This window comes from Camelina sativa, chromosome 5 (assembly GCF_000633955.1).
Source record: "Camelina sativa cultivar DH55 chromosome 5, Cs, whole genome shotgun sequence".
Classification (NCBI taxonomy): domain Eukaryota; kingdom Viridiplantae; phylum Streptophyta; class Magnoliopsida; order Brassicales; family Brassicaceae; genus Camelina; species Camelina sativa.
The window spans coordinates 17,637,280-17,652,306 of NC_025689.1; the positions used below are offsets into that span (position 1 = coordinate 17,637,280).

The following is a 15,027-nucleotide window of genomic DNA, read 5'->3' on the forward strand; positions in this document are numbered from 1 at the left end:
AGATTATCAACTCATATAGAATCTTAAGCATCAGTCAAAAGTATATCAATCAAATCAGATACTTAAGTTAGCTAAGTAAGACAATCAACATAAAACAAAGAAATGTGAGTAGAAGTAATTACCTTCAGAAAAATGTCATCTTTTTCTTGAATGGGAAGGGTTGGGTGAGTAGAGTGTGGCGACGAGGGGTCTATAGCATCAGAACCATCAACTTCCAGTTGAGAGATGACCTCTTCTATGTTCTTCTCATATTCTTCAACCACTTGTTTTGCCTTATGATCAACAAAACTTCCATCTGGCTTTGTATGTGTTGCGACAAACACCTCTCCAAGCGATACAGGACGTCCCAGTTTTTCTTCCTACAATGGATAAGAAGAATGTTAATTGTGGAAAATGAAATATTTAAATGAAAGAATTTTAGTTAGTTTAGAGCATTTACCAACTCTTGTTGAATTTGCAAGTAAGATTTCTGGCCTGATAGATGTTTGTGGAGTCCTAGACCGCCACGATCAGAAGTACGGGCAAGGGATGCATTAGAGCTCTTCTCCTTAGCTTCGGGTGTGTCCCAGTGCTCCCACATTCGTCTCCAAAGCGTAGGTTTGATCCAAATCGGTGGCTCAGCATACGTCTTTGCTTGGCTTACAATTCCTTTCATTCTTTTTTTTGCTAGCTTCACAAATCCTTCTCTCACAAGCTCTGTAATCGCAACATCCCAGTTGTATTTCCCCTACACAGCACAACAATGTAAAGTAAGTGTCAAGTAAGCAAACAGAAGACAAACTCATTAAGTTAGAATAGTAAAAAAAAAAAAGAAACTGTGTGACATATTACCGCAAAGGATCTAAAATATCTCTCACGTATGTGTAAGGGGGTAACCTTCCAGCTGTAGTATGGACCATCAAACTTTCTTCTTAAAATCCCAGAAATAACACGAGATANATGTCATCTTTTTCTTGAATGGGAAGGGTTGGGTGAGTAGAGTGTGGCGACGAGGGGTCTATAGCATCAGAACCATCAACTTCCAGTTGAGAGATGACCTCTTCTATGTTCTTCTCATATTCTTCAACCACTTGTTTTGCCTTATGATCAACAAAACTTCCATCTGGCTTTGTATGTGTTGCGACAAACACCTCTCCAAGCGATACAGGACGTCCCAGTTTTTCTTCCTACAATGGATAAGAAGAATGTTAATTGTGGAAAATGAAATATTTAAATGAAAGAATTTTAGTTAGTTTAGAGCATTTACCAACTCTTGTTGAATTTGCAAGTAAGATTTCTGGCCTGATAGATGTTTGTGGAGTCCTAGACCGCCACGATCAGAAGTACGGGCAAGGGATGCATTAGAGCTCTTCTCCTTAGCTTCGGGTGTGTCCCAGTGCTCCCACATTCGTCTCCAAAGCGTAGGTTTGATCCAAATCGGTGGCTCAGCATACGTCTTTGCTTGGCTTACAATTCCTTTCATTCTTTTTTTTGCTAGCTTCACAAATCCTTCTCTCACAAGCTCTGTAATCGCAACATCCCAGTTGTATTTCCCCTACACAGCACAACAATGTAAAGTAAGTGTCAAGTAAGCAAACAGAAGACAAACTCATTAAGTTAGAATAGTAAAAAAAAAAAAGAAACTGTGTGACATATTACCGCAAAGGATCTAAAATATCTCTCACGTATGTGTAAGGGGGTAACCTTCCAGCTGTAGTATGGACCATCAAACTTTCTTCTTAAAATCCCAGAAATAACACGAGATAGCTTTCCTTTGTCTCGTCCAAACCTGTTACATAAATATGAGAGTGTTACCTAAATATTTAATGAATCACAAACATAAACGAATGAATCACAAAGCAATAGATTATTGTTTTGTGTTGCGATGAACACCTCTCCAAACATAATCAAACATTCATTCATTTATGTTACATAAATATGAGAGTGTTAACTAGAAGCCATCAAACATAAACGAATGAATCACAAAACAATAATTTAATGTAAAAGACAAAAAAGAGTAAACGATGCTCCAAATTCCCATCTTCTTCAAATTCCCATCTTCTTTCCAAAAGAGCATACAATTCTCTATACATACATAAATTGTATGGTATGGCAATCCTATCTTTCGCACTAAAGTCTATGTCTCGTAGTATGAACCAGTAGTTTGATTACCCTCTGGTAAAACCTCCGTAAACAATTCAGCCCAATCGTCCATGCATGCCTCAGACAAATTATTGTCTACCTTGATGTTCATGAACCTAGACGCCAATGATAGTTGCGAATGACCTTCATGACATCAATCATAAAGTGGAGTATTTGCAGCATCAAACATGTCGTAAAACCGTTTCGCCTCTTCAGTGGGTTCTTCATGGATATGATCATATCCATGATCATATCCACTTTCATATTCATGATACTCATTAAAAGGGGTGGTACCATGAAATGCATCATTCACCATCTCAGCATATACATTTCCCTCAAATCCTATTGGTTGACTACCAGGTTGACTACCATGCTGACTACCGGTACTAGTATAATCTGTATTAGGATAATGACTACTGGTTCCTACCCCTAGCACGTCATAATCTTCACCATGTTTAGACCATACATAATAATTTGGCATAAATCCTTTACTATGCAAATGATTAGATATTGTCGTACCATGCAAAATAACATCATTTTGACATTTTACGTAAGGACAGTAAAACCTATCTCCACTGTTTTGTGCTATAGGCTGGCTGATTGCAAAATTCATGAACTGCTCCACTCCCGCCAAAAATTCTTTAGAGATATTATTTGTTCTTCCATCGATCCGATTNAATCATAAAGTGGAGTATTTGCAGCATCAAACATGTCGTAAAACCGTTTCGCCTCTTCAGTGGGTTCTTCATGGATATGATCATATCCATGATCATATCCACTTTCATATTCATGATACTCATTAAAAGGGGTGGTACCATGAAATGCATCATTCACCATCTCAGCATATACATTTCCCTCAAATCCTATTGGTTGACTACCAGGTTGACTACCATGCTGACTACCGGTACTAGTATAATCTGTATTAGGATAATGACTACTGGTTCCTACCCCTAGCACGTCATAATCTTCACCATGTTTAGACCATACATAATAATTTGGCATAAATCCTTTACTATGCAAATGATTAGATATTGTCGTACCATGCAAAATAACATCATTTTGACATTTTACGTAAGGACAGTAAAACCTATCTCCACTGTTTTGTGCTATAGGCTGGCTGATTGCAAAATTCATGAACTGCTCCACTCCCGCCAAAAATTCTTTAGAGATATTATTTGTTCTTCCATCGATCCGATTATACATCCACTCTCGAGATGAATTCCACATATTTTTTTAACACTCTTTTTTTCTTTCCCTCTATAAAAAGACTCTTTTTTCTTTCTTTTTTCCTTTCCCTCTAAAAAACTCCTTTTTTATCTTCTCCTCTAAAAAAAAACTCTTTTTTTTTCTTCTCCTCTTAAAAAAACTCTTTTTTTTTTCTTCTCCTCTAAAAAAACTCTTCTTTCTTACGTCTTTCTACTTATACACTAATGAAAGTGATATGAATGGAAGGGTGAGAGCGATGTGATATATATAGTATAAACTTTGCGACTCTTTTGGACTGAAAAGAATACGTCGCAAATTACGACTCTTTTGTCACTTTCTAACCACATAATAGAGACATAATACGGGTCGCAAAAGTTCAGTACAAACGCAAACTTAAACATGTACCACGTTTTTTACCGACATCACTGACTGACTTTTTTGCGACGCCTTTGCGACTACAAACAAAACAGTCGCAAACTACTACTGGTTTATCACTCTTTTACCACATAATAGATACAAAATAAAGGTCGCAAATGTTCAGTACAACCGCAAACTTCCATATTTCCCACGTTTTTTACCGACATCATTGACCGACTGATTTGTGACTACAAATGTTTAAGCAAAACTAGAAGTGGCAAATCCGTCGTGATTTTCAGACAGTTTTGCGACTCTTGTTGCCGACTAAATCTTCAGTCTTTAATTCGTCATAAATTGCGATTATTTTGCGACTAACGTTAACAGTCGCATCATAGCAACGCTTTTGCAACTGAAATTTGGTGTTGTACATTTGCGACTCCTTTACGTCTACTATTTTTGTCGTCGTTAGCCTGTCACAAAAATGTCGTAAAACGGTCACAAAAGTTTGTGACTAAAAATTCAGTCACATAAAGTAGTCACAAATTACATGTTTTCGTGTAGTGATATTTAAAACAACTAGACTTGGCATATACAGAATGAATTCACCAGAGATACACACTAAAGTTGCGTTTGTTGCGTAATTTGTGGACAAGCATTGATTTTTTTCGTCTTCCTCATCTTTATAATGAAAACAAATAAATCAATATGATAATTTGACTAATACATGAAACTTGATTCATCACATATTATATATATAAATAAATAATGCATAAAGCTTGATTCATCACACGCTTGCTTTTTCTTCGTGGAATATAACAAATTATTTATGAATACACCAACTTCATCGAACATAACAGCAATGCGTTAATGATTTCTGGTGGTCTGTTGCTTGCTTCGGCCAAAAAAACTTCATGAACGACTCATGCTTGTATGAAGTGCTATTATTTTCTGAACTATGATAACTAAATCCCATGCAAAATTTTTTTTTTTCCAGGATTTAGCATGTGGCACGTGCCACACAAACTAAAGCGTACGTCCGCCCCTGGAGGCAATGTAATAACCACACTCTACTCTCTTGATTTGATGAGACAAGGTCAATCAATTGTTCATGCTTTTTATAAGCATGATGATGCTGCTAAAAATGAATACAGAATCAGATTGAATGCTTCAATTGATGTTTGTAGATATTTATTACGGCAAGGATTACCTTTTCGAGGTCATGATGAGTCAGTAGAATCAGCTAATAGGGAAAACTTCATAGAGCTTCTGAAATATACTGCAGATCAAAATGAGCTTGTAAGGAAGGTTGTGTTGGAGAATGCTCCAAAAAATAATCAGATGGTGTCTCACAAAATTCAGACTGATCTAGTGCATTGCTTTGCAGAGGAAGTTATTAGATCTATTATTCAAGAAGTTAATCACGATGTATTTTGCTTGTTGGTGGATGAGTCTGCAGATGTTTCTACTAAGGAGCAAGTGGCAGTGGTTTTTCGCTTCGTTGATAAAGATGGGATAGTAAAAGAAAGATTTATTGGTCTTATTCATGTTCAAGATACATCTTCTGCAACTCTGAAATGTGCTGTTGATTCATTGTTTGCAAAGCGGGGGTTGAGTATGAAAAAATTAAGGGGACAAGGTTACAATGGAGCAAGTAACATGAAAGGTGAGTTTAATGGGTTGAGATCTTTGATTTTAAGGGAAAATAGTACTGCATATTATGTACACTGTTTTGCTCACCAGCTTCAATTGGTCGTCGTGGCAGTTGCTAAAAAACATTTTGAAGTTGGTGATTTTTTTGATATGATTTCGGTTTTGTTAAATGTGGTTGGAGCATCTTGTAAGAGGAAAGATATGGTTCGAGAAGACCAACGAAGGATCATCGAAGAAGGAATTAGTCAAGGTGAAATTAAGACAGGAAAGGGACTGAATCAGGAGCTTTCATTTCAAAGACCTGGTAATACTCGATGGGGTTCTCACTACAATACCTTAGTACGATTAGTTGATTTATTCCCTTCTATTGTGAAAGTATTGGAGTATGTCCAGAGCGAAGGGAGTGATGGTGTCAAAAGAAGGCAAGCTAATGGTCTCATCAAATATTTGCACACCTTTGATTTTGTGTTTTACTTACAGTTGATGTTACTTCTTCTCGGGATCACAAATACTCTATCGGTGGCTCTGCAAAGGAAAGATCAAGACATTTTGAATGCTATGTCTCTGGTGAAATCTACCAAGCAACAATTGTACAATCTCAGGGATAATGGATGGGATTCTTTGGTTGAAAAAGTTAATTCTTTTTGTGAGAGTCATAACACTGAGTTGATCATCATGGAAGAAGAATTTGTTGATCCAAAGAAGCCAAGACGGAGAACCAACATGACAAACTTGCATCATTATCAGGTGGAATGTCTTTACACTGTATTGGATATGCAAATTCAAGATTTTAATGATTGTTTTGACGAGGTAAACACTGAATTGCTTAGTTGCACTGCGTCTTTGAGCCCTTTTGGTTCCTTCCACGAGTTTGACCAGTCGAAACTTGTGAGGTTATCTGAGTTTTATCCGGAAGATTTTTAGTTCTGTGGAGCGGATATCTCTTGAGCATCAACTTGGTATTTACATTGATAATATCCGTGAAGATAAAAGGTTTGCTAATTTGGAGAGTCTTGGAGATCTTGCACGTGTAATGATGGACACAAAAAAAACATCTTTCGCATCCTCTTGTTTATCGACTTTTGAAGTTGGTTTTGACTTTACCTGTTGCCACTGCTACAGTCGAGAGATGCTTTTCTGCGATGAAAATTGTGAAGACTACCTTGCGAAACCGAATGGGTGATCAGTTTTTAAATGATTGTATGGTTTGTTTTATTGAAAAAGAGCACTTAGATAAAGTGACAAATGAGGTAGTAATAAAAAGATTTCAAGANTTACGATTAGTTGATTTATTCCCTTCTGTTGTGAAAGTATTGGAGTATGTCCAGAGCGAAGGGAGTGATGGTGTCAAAAGAAGGCAAGCTAATGGTCTCATCAAATATTTGCACACCTTTGATTTTGTGTTTTACTTACAGTTGATGTTACTTCTTCTCGGGATCACAAATACTCTATCGGTGGCTCTGCAAAGGAAAGATCAAGACATTTTGAATGCTATGTCTCTGGTGAAATCTACCAAGCAACAATTGTACAATCTCAGGGATAATGGATGGGATTCTTTGGTTGAAAAAGTTAATTCTTTTTGTGAGAGTCATAACACTGAGTTGATCATCATGGAAGAAGAATTTGTTGATCCAAAGAAGCCAAGACGGAGAACCAACATGACAAACTTGCATCATTATCAGGTGGAATGTCTTTACACTGTATTGGATATGCAAATTCAAGAGTTTAATGATCGTTTTGACGAGGTAAACACTGAATTGCTTAGTTGCACTGCGTCTTTGAGCCCTTTTGGTTCCTTCCACGAGTTTGACCAGTCGAAACTTGTGAGGTTATCTGAGTTTTATCCGGAAGATTTTAGTTCTGTGGAGCGGATATCTCTTGAGCATCAACTTGGTATTTACATCGATAATATCCGTGAAGATAAAAGGTTTGCTAATTTGGAGAGTCTTGGAGATCTTGCACGTGTAATGATGGACACAAAAAAACATCTTTCGCATCCTCTTGTTTATCGACTTTTGAAGTTGGTTTTGACTTTACCTGTTGCCACTGCTACAGTCGAGAGATGCTTTTCTGCGATGAAAATTGTGAAGACTACCTTGCGAAACCGAATAGGTGATCAGTTTTTAAATGATTGTATGGTTTGTTTTATTGAAAAAGAGCACTTAGATAAAGTGACAAATGAGGTAGTGATAAAAAGATTTCAAGATATGGAAGATCGTAGAATAGTTTTGTAGGACTTCTTAATATGTTTTTGTTATGATAATTTTTTAACGTTTTATTTTTTTGGTTTTGGATATTTTAATAATAATATTATTAGTATATTTTAATTAATTATTTTGTGCTCCATGTTAAATAAGTTTCTGCGTCCGCCACTGATTGCCTCTCGATTGTATCTATAGGCTTTGGTAGCATCGAAAGAGAATATTGATCAGTGATGGCGGTGGGAGGAGAAAAGATGAACTCGAGTATCGTATGTGGAATAGAATCGCGACATCTAACCTTGAAGAACTCTTTTGCGTAAGGAAGCGAAAGAGAAGAGACAGAGTAAACAATTTGCAAACCAACAATCAAAACCTTCAGAGGGAGAAGAAGATATATGACACACAAATAGTAGAAACATGGTCTCTAAAAATCAAAAATTGTGTCAATTGTTTACTATGTCGGAAGTTGAATTAAATTGGAGTTAAATAAGAGATGAATCAGTTATTGATTGTGCCATGATTTATCCCTAATCGTGGAGGTATTAGTGTGAGAAATTTTAGGAATATAGTTTTATAGTTTTTCTCTCATACACAGAAAGTTTCGCATTAGAGAAGAAAAAATTGTTTTCCTACTAATAGTTAATTTTTTATCTATTGTTCAATTCAAACTAAAACACATTTTTACTATTTAATGTTTAAAACCAGTGTTCAAGAAAGCGGTCTAAGCGGCCGCCTAGGCGCTGTCTAGGCGCTAGGCGCTCAGCAGGCGCCTACATAACCGCCTAAACCGCTTAAAATTACATTAATTTAATTTTAATATTTATTTTTGATTTTTAACTATATATATTTAAATTATTAAGTTTTATATCTATATACGTAATTATAAATGTTTATATGTTGTTAATATAACTTAAGTAAATGTATTTTTCTTAATTTTGTATATAATTTATATTTATTTTTATATTTCTAACATATATTTATACATAATTTTATATATATAATGTTTTATGTTGTAAACGCCTAAACCGCCTAAAAACCGTCTAGGCCCCGATTAGGTCTTTTAGACGTTAGGTGCTGGATCACCGCCCAGATACCGCCTAGCGCTTTCTTGAACACTATTTAAAACCTGTGAATAATACGATCTATTACGTACACTAAATCTTCTTTTACTCTTCTTTTGTAACTTCCAAACTTAAAATGAAAAATTTGTAATTCTAGACCTTAATTTTGTCATTAATTTATAAATTCAGTCAAAATTACATTTTAGTTTTGTAAAATTTTATATTTTATGAAAAGGAAACGGTAGACATACTAGTTAATTAATAAAATCTAAGCTTTAAGGTTACCTAGAGCGTTTTTTGCAAGGCATCAACCTCTTGGGTTTCTCCTCTTGGGATGAAACTAAAATAAATTTTCTGAAAATTAAAAGATAGTTGTAGGATATCATGTAGAATCCCATAGAGCTCCGTTAAAGGCTGCTTCAGTTTGATGGCTTTCCAATTTGATGTCTTCGATGACCTGTTTGGAATTCGAAGCGACTGAAAGGGTTTTGATCCCTAGTGATAGGGAATGTTGGAGGGCGTTAGAGATCGCGATAGCTTCCGCCATAAGCGGAGATATGACATGCAAATTAGTTGTTGTTCCCTCATAGCGCGAGTTCTCCGATCTTTTCAGAAGGATCCAGCCACATCCCGCAGCTTTTGGGTTGTCTCTCCATGCTGCATTTGTGTAGCAGATGAGACTGCTACCATCGCCTCTGGATCTGATTGTTTGTAAGTTTGATTTCTCAGAGGATATGCTCTTCTCATGTGTCGACTGTCACTCTCTGGTCAATTGGTTTCTGGATATCCAGATCGCCCAAAGGATCCACGGCAGAAGGGGTCGGTCACTTACTCCACTCGGGGGCAGACAGATCAACATCTTCGATGCTTCAATTCCAACACGCAGATTGGGGATATGGTCTCCCATGGTTGGGGTTTTGAGCGAAGTAAAGCCCCAAACCTGTCTACAAGGGAAGAATAAGTGTAAGGCTGATTCTTCCTTCATTATTTTTTTTTCTCTTTTCTATATATGGACCCTATTTGCTTAAGTATTTTTGAAAAATATAAAATTGTCTGCCGCCCCTCTCGCCCTAGCTATTAGTCGGGGCTGCTTTTAGCCATAAGCTTTCATGAAGAGAGGTGAGACTCTCTTTGAAGTGATGAGAATGCTCTTAACTGCTTGAGCAGCCGAAGCTTTCATGAAGCGATCACATCAGCTTCAGGAACATCCCAGCATCTCTTCTTCCAAGTTCAATCAACTGATCTACAAGAAGGTATCAAACCATTCAACAAAACTGAATCTTGTAAAAAAAACAAATCTTTAGTTAATTTCATGATTTTAATATTTTACTATAATGGTAACGGGTACCAACACCCACCTAGCATAGAAATCAAGAGTCTCCTTAACAGTCATGAATCATGATAACAACTCAAAAAGATTGGTGACCATTGCCAAGAAGAACCGATTAAGAAAGCATCCAATCAGAGACAAACTAGAATATTGAGGCAACGTTTAGGAATAGCCATATGACATGTGTATAGCAAAAAAGGAAAGTAAATACCATATATATACAAAATTCAACAACCTTAATATTATTACATCAATTAATCATATGTATTTCTAGAATTATAGCAAAAATGGTCATTCCGTGAATATAGCTGTCCCGATTAGAAAACGTTGATAAGTAATAGTATAATCCTTTTCTTCAATTTACTCTGGGCTATTTTCTCCTTGTTACATTGCATGCATGTAAATATGCAAAACAAACGTCCAAAGGAACTTTGACGTTGAATCTCAAACGGTAACATGTATACAGTCAAACATCCTCCACTTTCAAGTTTACTATGTATATAGATACAAATATTAGTTATACCCATTTTGGTATTAATATATAGGTTTGCATACTTTTTGGTATTTAGTTTTTACCCATTCTCACCCAGTTAGTTGGAGAAAAGTCTAAACCGCATATAGACATGAAAGAGTATTAAGCAATGAATGATATTCACAAGGGACAGCGCATAGAGAGTTAGCTAGGCTTCTGAGTCGTCCTTTTGACACCGATTGATCTCTTTCTCCGAAGTCCGAATGACTTTCTTTTTGCATGAGTTTCTACTATACTACTTCATCGGTTGGTTCTTTTCATGGGCTTTTACTATCATTTATTTATAAGTTATTTATTCCGTTTTGTAATATAAAGTTTTTTGACAAATTTTTTTGTTTCATATTATTAGATGCTTAAAAACTTTTATGAAAACTACAGATTAATTTAATATTTTATAATAATTTATATTATAGAAAGTCATTTTTATGATTGATCAAACATTTTATAAATAGATATTTCTAAATCTTCATTTATTTAAAACATCTTCTATTTTAAAACAGATGGAGTATTTTATATAGGTTAACACTATAATTGGATTTCGGGACATCATCGGTTTCTTACCACAATTATTCATATGACATGTTGTTTAGACATTAACATAAGATTTATTTTGGGATAAAAGATAAATATATAGTTATATAGTACATATTAAAGTTGGTCTATTATTTGCTTAAACAAATAAATATATGAATAATTATGTCGGCAAACGTCGGAGAGCCCATCATCGCACCAAGTGCTAAAACGCGGGATTCTATGACCATTAATGTGCACAAATATAAAACTATAGAAAAGTACTCTATAGTTACATTGGTCGCACGTTAATTAGCCACCACCACAATTTCTTCCAATTTGATGATACTTCCACTCTAAAGATCGAAACTGAACTATGAATCTTTCATAACTCATACTATGTGAAAAACTTTTTTTTTTTTTTTTTCCAACCAAACAATAAAATTAAAAGAGAACTCCACGATTGGTAGCCCAAAGTGGAGGATAGCTATTTACAAAAGAAGTTTCAGAAGGCAAAGATCTTGAAAAGCGGGCCAGACAGTCAGCTCTGGCATTGGACTCCCGAGAGATCTTGGAAAGGATGAAGGAAGGGAATGACGATCTGAGCAATGAGAAATCCTTCATCAAATTCGCGAAGGCCGGCCAGTCGTCTGGAGTCTGCACCATCTCGACTAACTCTGCACAATCCGTCTCGTAGGCTTGACAGTCCACCCCAGCCTCCAAGAGAGCCTCCATCGCCCAAATCAGGGCTTGCAGCTCCGCATGAAGGGGCGTAGATCCACGACGAAAACTTCTTGCTCCCAGAAGCAGCGTCGAACCTTCATCATTACAGTACCACCAACCCAGACCCTGAAAAGGATCTGAGCCTTTCCATGAACCGTCTATCTGACAGCATGAGGAAAAGATCCTATCCTCTAAAGGTGGCGTTGGTGCCATGTGTCCTCTCGAAAAAGCTTTGGCCTCCTCCCAAAGTGCTCTATCATTGGCCGCCTGACCGAGAATATCATTTGGTTCAGCCTCTATGCCTTGGAATACCTTTTTATTTCTATCTTTCCAAAGAGACCAAATGATCCATGGAAGCTGTAAAGCTATATCCGTGACACCCGACTGGGAAGATGCCCGCCAAAAAATAAAGTCTAAATTCGCATATATTGAGGCATATGGAAAGCGTTGGGGGTCCAAAGATACCGGAGTCAACTCCCAAATCTGTCGCGACCGAGGACACTCAAAAAGCGCGTGATTTATAGTCTCTGCTGTTAAGTCACATCTTTTGCACCGTGTATCACACCGAATACCCCGATGTGCTAACCGTTCTAGAACTGGAAGAGTACCTGAAGCGATCTGCCAGAAAAAGTGTTGGATCTTCGGGGGGACGTCAAGTTCCCAGGATTGAGCCCTTAAAGCCGTACACGTTGGGCCGTATTCAATTTCCGCAATTAATTCCCGAGCGACCCGATACCCGGTCTTCACCGAGTATTTCCCCGACTTAGTAAAATGCCAAACTAGACAATCCGGTCTATTAGTCTTACTGACTGCCATATTCCGCATAAGCTGTATAAGCTGTATCACCGAGTATTACTATGTGAAAAACTTATGAGTGATAACTTTAAAACAAAACTAATGGTGCAAGTGACAATTATTTAAGTTAACTACTTCGGCTCTTACTTATTTTAGCATTTGTAATTGTAATTGACATTGTCCAGTGCTCTTGATATAGGATTCTGTACTTTTGAATCAAATGAGAAGAAGAAAAGAAAAGCTACTATAATAATTTTAAGAATCTTTGTTTTGGTGGGAGACAGAATTATAAAGTCACCTATTATTATTAGTCATACTTAAAACAAACCATGATATGTCTGTATTAATTTCCTGGTATATAAGTACAATGTATTCATCATGAGGGAGTAGTTTATACTTGATACCTAGGGTTCAGGGATCCATCAATACCAGTTTCTAGTGTTCCAAAATCCAAACTATAATTACTCATTAACACTATGCCCAAGAATTAAAAATAATCAAAAGTTATTAATTTTCAATCTTGAGTTTATTTTTTACTCCCCTCTGTATTAGAATACTTGATTTTCTAGGATTTTCACTAGGATTAAGAAAACAATTAATACCATCTAAACACTACAAATGATTAATTCAGAATAGTAAATGATGTATACTCGTGTGCTTTTTTTTTTTAATGCCATTGACTTTTTCCAACTTTGTAACCACTAATCATATTTAGGGTCTTTTCACATTTCTTCTACACAATACTCTTCAAAAACATTTAAATGAAAGTTATGTTTACAATTTTAATGATAGGAGTTGCTTTAAAAAACGAAATTTTGCTTAAAATTTGCAAATTTAGAGCCAAAACCTATGTTTCTCAAAAACAAAAATTTTAGAATAGAGACAAAACCAAAATAATTAGGTTCATTAATCTTCTATTTATGTTGACATAGATTTACATCATTTACTTAAAATTATCTATGGCTTTCCATAGTTTTAATCTAAATATACCACCTCAAAATAATGAAAGAGAATTTTTATTTGATTTGAATCAAAGTCCTGCCATAGAACACGAACAAGAAAATGGTCATCATATAAATTCTGGTAATTTTGTTACTTATTATTTTTTGTAGATTATTTTATTCTGCAGTGTTTGTTCATATACGTGTTTGATAGAACATGTGTTTGAACATGCAAGTGTGACTCATCTACTATATTCATTAGTATGTCTTTACTTTATTTCTTTTAATAGGAGTAATATTTTGTGACAGGAGGAAGTACTGAGATATCACAAGTTGTTCAGGAGGCTACAGTTCGGATAAAAAAAAAACAGATGGTGAAAGATGGAAGGTTTATCACGCTCTGTTGGAAAGAAGCGTTAATGGAAACGTGAAAAACACCACTACAACGGAAGTGTCTGCTTTGTTATCCGTACCTTTGCAAACGGTTCAACGAATTTGGCGTCGGGCCAAAAATACTCTTAATGGTGAAATTGTTGATGTATCACATAGAAAAAAAAGTAATTGTGGTTCGAAGAAAATCGAGTTTGATTTTTCTCGAATTGTTGATATTCCATTGCAACACCGCAGAACTTTAAGGTCAATGGCAGCTTATTTGAAAATGAGTCATACGACGTTGGCTCGATATGTTAAAGAAGGGCTCATTAGGCGTCATTCAAATGCCATCAAGCCAAGATTGAGGGAAAGCAATATGAGAGCTCGACTAGAGTTTTGTGTCTCCATGCTCGATAGTCGTTTCATGCCCAATCACCCGAAGTTTGTGGATATGTACAATGTTGTACATATTGATGAAAAATGGTTTTATATGACCAAGCCGAAAGAGACTTATTACCTTCTTCCGACTGAAGAAGAGCCGTATCGTACATGTCAGAGTAAAAACTATATTGGGAAGGTAATGTTTTTGGCTGCCATGGCTCGTCCAAGATTTGATGGAGAAGGAAATGAGGTATTTTCTGGAAAAATAGGAGTGTTTCCATTTGTTACAATGCAACCAGCTAAGAGACGAAGTAGAAACAGAGAGGCGGGGACTTTGGAGTTAAAGCCGATGACCTCTATCAAAAGAGAAGATATCAAAGAGTTTTTACTTGGGAAAGTTCTCCCGAAAATCCGTGAAAGATGGCCACAAGAAGATTTTGGAAAACCTATTTTTATNGTATTTTTTACGACTATTTACTTTCTCTCTTTATTCAGCAACAAGCAGTCTCTCTCAGCTTTTTCTTTTTCTTTTTCTTTGTATATATCTTTCATATAATTTTGATATTTTTGACACCAACTAGTAACTATTGGGGAGAGAATCATCTTTAATATTGCTTTATGCAGCCTTATTTAGTTATTCTGATTCATTCTTATACTAATATTTTAACTAAATATAAATGATATGTTCCCTCTTTTTTGACTTTATGCAAGTTTAGTTATACCAGCTAAAGCTTCTTCTTCCTCTTTTGGACTCTTTTGACGTATTATCAGTTGATTAAAACAGTATTAATGTTCTTTCGAGATACCTAATAAAGTTGATAAAGAAATGTTTAATTCTCAAAATTAT

At 35.9% G+C, this 15,027-nt stretch overlaps 3 protein-coding genes across 3 annotated transcripts; 2 read left to right on the plus strand and 1 right to left on the minus strand.

Moving 5' to 3' along the window:
* On the plus strand, nucleotides 4,687-6,258 carry LOC104789344 (zinc finger MYM-type protein 1-like). The gene has a single exon (XM_010515061.1). The coding sequence runs from the start codon at nucleotides 4,687-4,689 to the stop codon at nucleotides 6,256-6,258; it is 1,572 nt and encodes a 523-aa protein (XP_010513363.1).
* LOC104789345 lies at nucleotides 11,413-12,507 on the minus strand. Its single transcript, XM_010515062.1, has one exon. It carries the CDS (start codon nucleotides 12,505-12,507, stop codon nucleotides 11,413-11,415), a length of 1,095 nt encoding a protein of 364 aa, XP_010513364.1.
* Nucleotides 14,068-14,959, plus strand: LOC104789346. The gene is made up of 2 exons (XM_010515063.1): nucleotides 14,068-14,637; nucleotides 14,897-14,959. Exons 1-2 carry the CDS (start codon nucleotides 14,068-14,070, stop codon nucleotides 14,957-14,959), a joined length of 633 nt encoding a protein of 210 aa, XP_010513365.1.